The 8255-nt window shown below is 36.5% G+C and overlaps 1 protein-coding gene across 1 annotated transcript; it reads right to left on the bottom strand.

Moving 5' to 3' along the window:
- Nucleotides 1–2055: 2055 nt before the first annotated feature.
- On the bottom strand, nucleotides 2056–4450 carry LOC120014348. Its single transcript, XM_038866278.1, has 3 exons — nucleotides 3997–4450; nucleotides 3543–3908; nucleotides 2056–2880 (listed from the first exon to the last, which is right to left on the bottom strand). Exons 1-3 carry the CDS (start codon nucleotides 4282–4284, stop codon nucleotides 2245–2247), a joined length of 1290 nt encoding a protein of 429 aa, XP_038722206.1. The 5' UTR covers nucleotides 4285–4450; the 3' UTR covers nucleotides 2056–2244.
- Between the last annotated feature and the right edge of the window lie 3805 nt (nucleotides 4451–8255).

Raw genomic sequence — 8255 nt, 5'->3', positions numbered from 1 at the left:
TACATATTATACTAGAAACTTATAAGTTTACACACAAATTCTCTCAAAAAAGAGATAATTCTAGAGGCCAAAAACTTTTCAACGCAAGATTTATTGAAGAAGTGTTGAAGATGGAAGATAACGATTCCCAGAAGGATTATACGAATGACTATTAGCTTCAACAACTTGAAAAGAACATTGTTGACTATACAAAGAATGGTGATGGCGTAGAGGTAAGTTTTTTTGGGTTTATCTCATATACGAAACGATCAACAAATACCCTCTGATTATTTGTCTAATCCAATTTTATGAATCTAAATCGATACAAGGTACCGATATATTTGAGAAAAAGGTTTTGATTTGGGTTTGAGTTTGGGTTGTTGTGGTTTTCTGTTCGTCTAGAACTCTGTATGTGTTGTAGTTTCCTTGTTGATTAGGTTTCTTACTGGTTGTTTTCATCCTTGGCAACAGTAGGGTTACGTGTTAGTGATAAATTTTTTTTTAACGTGGCTGCCTAGAACCTATCATACCCCATTGTCGAAATCCCTTCTTCTTCTTTCTTTGTCGTCAACCTCCAAAAATATCTCACCTTCTTGACTTGTCATGAGGTATTTATATATGTTTTAAACTCTCCCCAACCTCCTAGAGTTTCCTTCGATAATAATAAACACGTAAACCTCAAAGGAAACTTCTAAAACAAGTCGAACTTCTAATTCTCGGATTTTATTCTATCGAGCAGTTGTTGAGCTCCTGTTGAGCATCTGTTGAGCGCTAACTGCTGGTCAATATTGTGACATCTATGCTCGAGCATGGGTTGAATAGCTGTTGAGCGTAAGAAGCTAAAAAAGTACAGAAAATATAATTTATGTAAAATCCGATCTTATTTCGATAAACAAAACATCAATTCAACCTAAAAACATAAGCAAAAAGGTATAACAACTTCTCAATAAAATTTTATGATTAATTAATGATATCTTTCTTGGAATAATGTCAGATTGGATATGGGTATAGTAGCAACTTGTTATGGTAAAAAATTCTGAACAGCAATCATGTGGATGGGAGCTTTGTGCAGTGATTTGACTTAACTAAATCCAACATTTTGAATTTTCTTGATTCATCTTGTTGCATAGCAGTTCAATTTTGACAAAACAATCATTGTCAAATACTTGACTGAAATACAGAATATAATTTTAGTTCAATTGATGAGGTGTGTAAACTTAACACTTTTAATGAGGTGTGTAAACTTAACACTTTGTTAATCACAATTTTATAAATTAATGGTAGTTTAGGATATCCATTAAATATTTGGTGTAAACTTATTAAATATGGACGTAAACTTATAAGGTAAAAAAAATGATGTAAACTTAGTACTCTATGTGATGTAAATAAAATTTCCCAACTCGGGTCATCAATTTTCGGCAGCATCTTGACTGAAGAATGGGTGGAATGGAAGCGCCTTGCCACGAGGAATCGAAAGGTGGTATCGGTTTCCTCCAACAGTGGTCAGATTGTCCGAATCAGACGACTTTTCTCACGGTGGCCATAGACTTTCAAACGTGATTTCGACGGTTACGGTGGACGAAACTCATCGGGGTTGGTCAGGTTTAGTTTGTGGTGGCTTGGGCTTCAATTTGGTGATAGTGGTTAGCAGATTGATGCCGGGACGATGACGACACAATGGTCGGTAGTGGGTGCTCGTGAGGAAGAAGAAAGAGATGGTGAGTGGGTGAGGTGTAAAGAGCATAGGTCTTAACAAAAAGACAAAGTCAACAAAGTCGGGGTATACTTAGCAAACTTTGGGATGCGACTAAAGCTCACCTTTTGGTAATTGATTTGTTTGGGGCCTGACCTTTGGGCCAAGTAACTTAAAAGACTAAGACTGCATTTGGGCTATTGCCTAATGCTTATTGATTTGGGCTTTTGCTTATTAATTTGATTGGGCTTTGTATTACCTTCAATAAATAATCCTTGGATACATAATGTTGTACAATATTTTGCAACTTCCCCCGTATCGTACATAATATTATAGCCTGTAAACAAATAGATGTCCTATATTTACTTTTCTTACAAGGATTATTCATTATCAAATCTATATATGAATTCATTTCCACAGAAAAAGCAGCTTGAATCATCAGTTTTTTTTGAGCTTGCCATCCTTGTGATGGTCCAGTTTAACTTCCAAAAAACACTACTACTGTTTGCTTAGCAATTTATCAATTGCAACTATATTAGCATATATACAAGATTCATTCATAAAAACCAAATCTACGACTCTTCATCTTCTTCGGTACTGTCCGACTCGGATGAATCGATAGCAGCTACTTTAGAAGCACTAATCCTATTAGAACCAGACCGAATCTTGAATGGCAAACGAGCATTAACGCTAGGCACACCACCAACAACACCATCACATTCGTCTTCCTCTTTCTTCAAATCACTAGGAGGCAGAAAGCAATCCATTGACAACCCTTTTATGTTGAAGTCGACTTCTTCTATTGTCCAGACCTCTTCCATTCCTGTCCTGGAAAGGGTATGCAAGTCCTCATCCAACCTGAACAATGAGACTGAAGTCCTACCCTTGTGTGCAATGTTGACACCATCGACGTTACGGTAGTCTTGGATCAACGACTCCATTGTTGTCTCCCAAAATATGCTCTCACTTCCGGGGGTTTTGATCCTCAGGCGGTGAGAGTCTTGTAGTTGAACTAATAGACCTGTTCTCTGGCTAAAGCAACCCCTAACTGTGTGTTGCATTATTTCTACTTTGTTGCTGCTTCTTGCTTGTAGAGTAGTGGATTCTGCTTCAAGTTTTAGTATAAAGCAGTCCTCATTGTTGATTGACTTCTCTCCCATGTAGACAGAGTCGGAGAATAAATTGGCTGTGGACTTTGGATCAAGACCCTGTTCAGTTTCATTTATCAAATGTGAGTCATATTACAGAGAAAGGAATGAATTAAACACAAGGCATAAACTCTGCTTTGATTTGTCTGGGGTCTAGGACTGGGAAATGAGATTATCTGGGCCAAGTTTGTGAACCAAAGAAAGAGCCTATGTCACATTGAACTGGGCCTAGCTTACGTTACCAGGGCAGGCCCAGCGGACTATGTTGCTGACTTTAAGAATGATTTTCTAACTAGTTGACTTTTGATTAAGATTTTTTGGTTTAAATTTTATGGGTCAGACTTAGTGGCTTAAATGTAGGGAAATACCAGATTTAAGTGACGTACGAAGTGGACCTAATGAGTACAATTAGTTACAACATAGAATTCAGATTCAGACCCTAATGGGTCCTTCACATAGTTTTGGATATCCAAAAAGAAAGAATTCTGAAAAGAGGAGTTTTCTTTTTATTTTTATGGCACATCTGAAAAGAGGAGTTGATTATAGCTTTCAGTATAGATTCCAGCTAACAAAGAAACCCACAGAAGAACTGAAAGCATGAAAATCAGTGAACAAAATGAAGTCCCAAATCCAAAAACTTGAGTTAAAACCGAAATTTAGTGCATTAAAGGAAGTAATGAAATTGGGTTAAGGAATTAATTTAAAGCAAACACTGTGAATACCTGCAAGAAACGACGAAGAGGCCTGGGAGGACCTCTGGAGGCATGAGAGTGGTGCCATGGGGTCTGTCTCCAAGCGACTTTTCCATCACTGCCAGCACTAATCTTGCAACCTGAAACCACCAACTCCAAGCACCACAAATCAGGCTTCTTCTGCCACAGCACGAACCCACCCATCTCTCCTCCGCCATTTCTCGAACACTTCATCTTCACCGCCTTGTTGTTCAACATCCCATTCCCTCCACAGAACTCTGACGCCGCCATCTTCACCTTCCCCATCGCATACATACTCTCTATCGAATTCAATGTCTTCTCTCCCCCAACTGCCGCCACATATTGCTGCACAATGTATTTCGCCTTCAAAGCCTCCTGTATCGCATATAACAAATCAGATTTCCTGTAAATCAGTATATTTCAATTTGATTAAATGCTTAAAATGGAATTGGGTATTGCTTACAAGAGGATGGTCTTTCACGATTCGATTGATCAACCGATGATCGCAGCGGATGGGCATAGGAATCAATGGAGCGCCAACGACGCCAAGCAAAAGCTGGATCTCTGTGTTACGGCTTCCGAGAAGCGCTGCTGGTGATCTATCAGCGTTTGGTTTCATCCACGCCTTCATGTTTTGCCATGATTTGTTATGGTTCTTGTTGGCAGAGGCAAAAGCCTCTTCTGGGACGGGAACTTCCAGGACTGTATCGAGCCCATCTTCACGATCAAAGTTCGGACACAATTTCTTCATCAGAGCCCAAAAAAACAGAGAGAAAATTGAAGTGTTTTTAGGCACAGAAGGGTAGAGTGTTTTGGTTTTGAAGGGAAGGGAAAATGTGTGCGTGCGGCTCGTAAAACATTTACCAACTCAACGTGGTCCGCTTTGTGTAATGTCGTGTCTGCACGCTCCGTCCTTTCATCGAACACTTAATATGCATTTTTTCCACACGGACTGTTTACATTTGTGGATCGTTGAACTTTAGAAAATTAAAATTGGTGGTGGTGGGTATCAGTTGTCATTTTTGTCTTTTTTAACCACTAGTTTGAAAATTCGATTCTTCACCTTTGAATTCAATTATAGTATGCTCTTATTTACTGCCTAATTTATATTAGATTTGTTTGTTTATGTGGATTTTCTTGTGCTTTGATATGGGATTTTTGAAAAACTCAATGAAGAGAGTGTGATAAGTCTTTGATATGTTAATTAAATGAGAATATGTTATAGCCTACGTTTTATTTGCTGCCTATTTCAGATTGGATTTGATTGTTTATGCTGATCTTTCTCTTTTGAAGTAATTGAATTCTTTTAGTTTGGGTTTTAATTTTTTCTTGTCCTTTAATATAGGAATTGATAGAGATAATGCCTTATCGTCTTTCTAATTTCAAAACTAAAACAACCTCATTAAGAATTTGGGAGACAATTCTTTGTTTTTCTTCCAATCAATATAACAAACTACTAATACTATTCCGTTAATATTTCCCTTTTATTAATAAAAAAGGGAAAAAAAAATGTTTATGCTCATCAAGAAAGAGAGTGTCAAAAAGATGTAAGAGCAAAATAAATAGATAAATTAAAAATGTATAATTTTTTCACGATAGATACTAAAGGAACTTTTAAGCCTAATGGTAGATATTCCTAAGAATTTGAATTCACTCTTGGGCCGAAATATACAATACGTAAAAACTGAAACGATATTGAGCATCCACGGACAAAGTTTCAAGTACTTGAAACTCCTCTTTATGGTTAATTTAATTGTAGTGCTGCGCCTATGCAATTGACACAAAATCACTCTTGATAAATCTTAAAATCCAACCACACTCCATTTAAGGAGTATCCCTTAACTGGTGAATAGTGATCTAGTGGGACCCATGCAACTCACAAAACTTACACACATCCCCTTTTCCTCAATTCCTCTCTCTTTCCTCTTTTGGGGTGCTTGATAGTGTGTTGCATTGTGGGTGTACTAAAATATAGCACTTGATAAATGGGAAGTTGCACAAGAAATGAGGTGGTTTGGAGTGTGGATACAAGTGTGCCTACTGTGGATGCTTAGTTTATAAGTCGCATAACGTGAGGATAGCCAATAATAAAATTTTATATTAAAAATGACAAAATGAATGTGAGTTTTATTTTAATTGTATTTGGATTTTGTAAACAATATATGATGATACTAATTTGATTGTAATTCTATTACTAATATATATATATATATATATGTTTGTATGTATATTTAAAAATAATTTTACATATAATATTTTTTGAAACTTAAATTTATATTTTTGTTGGTACTTCTTGGGTATAGCATGAGCTCCTGGCTAGTTTATAGAGAAAGATCGATGATAAAAGTTTATATGGTTTCTAAAATGTTGGTAAGTGTTTAGTTATATTTTTGCTGATAATATATCGATGTTAAAATTATTGTGACAAAATATGTGTAAGGGTATTATACATGTAAATTGTAACATATTTAAATAAATTGTAAACAAATATCTAATACTAATAACAACATTATTCTTATAAAAAAATGACAACATTATTAAATTAATTAAATACGATAAATAATAAAATTATATATTTTTAACAAATAATTATCAGATTTAATAAATTAATACCATTTGATCAATTATAAGATTTAATAAATAATTTGTTAATATTAATAAATTAATAAAAATCATGCCGCAAATCCTCATTTACACAAGGGCAAAATCGAAAAATCAACTAAATTATTGAACATAAATGGAAAATTGTGATAAAAATATTAGAAATCATCCAAAAGAGCATCATTTTTGAAGGGCAATATTATTGTCTCAAAACTGTAAGGAGTTTTTACTAGAAAAATGTCATTTGGTGCCCCCACATTTTTGCACCACTATATATGCTACTAGTACGTAGCATCTATCTATTGTGGTGCAAAAATGTGCACCAACACACCCAAAAAGTGTATTTTTTGACCCGATAGTAGATCACCGTTTCAAAAAAAAATTAAATTAGCTAGAACGAATAACATATTAAAATTTTCTTTTCCTCCTAAAATCCCCTTGAATTCATCAATTTCCAAAAACACACATGTTTGAAGTTTGATAGACTAGTAAAAGGCTGTTTATGGTTTATAAGAAAAGGGGAAAAGGCAGGAACGCTACAGGGGATGTGCTCTCACACCACAAACAAGGGACTTTGCTGGTTATGACAACATCATATTCATATCTACTAAACCAAAACTTTAGAAGTAAATTTGTATAAGAATGTAATGTAGAGACTGTTTTTTTGTTGAAGTTGTTAATAATCCCTATCTTTCAGGGACTAGTTGTTTATGTTTGATCTAGTCTTTAGCCTGATATCGTGTTAATAAGTCTGCTAGACGTGAACTGATTCTATTTTCCTTGTTTTTCTCATTCAGTTAGTTTGTAAGGCTATTTAATGCCATCATGTTTCTTTGAATAAGATAAGAGATTCTCCCAGCTTGTATGTCCAAATATCAATATTTGTTAAGTGTTTATTCTCGTGTTTAACATCTGGTATCGGAGCGCTGTCACAGGCCTGACCAAAGTGTGAAACTCAGTATCCAGCTTCTTGAGAAATAGCAGCGACATGGCCACTGACAGCAACTTTGTGCAACCTGCAATCCCAAAGTTTGACGGACACTATGATCACTGGAGCATGCTCATGGAGAATTTCTTGCGTTCCAAAGAATATTGGAGCTTGGTGGGGACTGGGATCCCTGTAGTAGCAGAAGGGGTGGATCTCACTGAAGCACAAAAGAAGATAGTTGATGATCAAAAGCTGAAGGATTTGAAGGTGAAGAATTATTTGTTCCAAGCCATTGATCGATCAATTCTTGAGACAATTCTGAAGAAAAATACTGCGAAAGACATTTGGGACTCCCTAAAGCGGAAGTATCAAGGCACGGCTCGAGTCAAGCGTGCACAGTTACAAGCTCTTCGCAAAGAGTTTGAGGTGCTCCACATGAAGGAAGGAGAATCGGTGAATACCTACTTTGGGCGAACCCTCTCCATAGTCAATAATATGAGGATTCATGGAGAATCGATGGGGGATGTCGTTGTTGTTGAAAAGATCTTGAGATCTATGACTCCAAAATATGACTATGTTGTATGCTCTATTGAGGAGTCTAATGATCTGGACATTCTGTCCATTGATGAACTCCAAAGCAGTTTATTGGTACATGAGCAAAGGATGGGTAGACATGCTGAGGATGAACAAGCACTGAAGGTGACTCATGAGAACCAGCCAGGAGGACGAGGAGGACGTGGTGGCTTTAGAGGCAGAGGAAGAGGCCGGGGTAGGTATGGAATTGACAAGTCCATTCTGGAATGCTACAATTGCCATGAACTTGGTCATTTTCAGTGGGAATGCCCAAAGAAAGGAAAGAATTCAAAAGCAAATTATGCAGAGACAAGTGAAGAAATGCTGCTAATGGCTTATGTGGATGTCAAGGAGGCTGATAAAGGTGATTTATGGTTTCTGGATTCAGGTTGTAGCAACCATATGTGTGGCAAGAAGGAGATTTTTTCTGAACTTGATGAAAGCTTTAAGGACTCGGTGAAATTGGGGAACAACTTAAGCTTGGCTGTGCTCGGAAAAGGGAATGTTCGTATGATGGTGAATGACATCATGCAGGTGATCACTGGCGTGTTCTATGTACCAGAATTGAAGAATAACTTGCTCAGTCTTGGGCAATTGCAAGAAAAGGGTCTAGCTTTTCT

Source organism: Tripterygium wilfordii, chromosome 14 (assembly GCF_013401445.1).
Source record: "Tripterygium wilfordii isolate XIE 37 chromosome 14, ASM1340144v1, whole genome shotgun sequence".
Taxonomy (NCBI): domain Eukaryota; kingdom Viridiplantae; phylum Streptophyta; class Magnoliopsida; order Celastrales; family Celastraceae; genus Tripterygium; species Tripterygium wilfordii.
The sequence above is the reverse complement of the archived record's forward strand: the minus strand, read 5'-3'. Positions and strand labels throughout refer to the sequence as shown.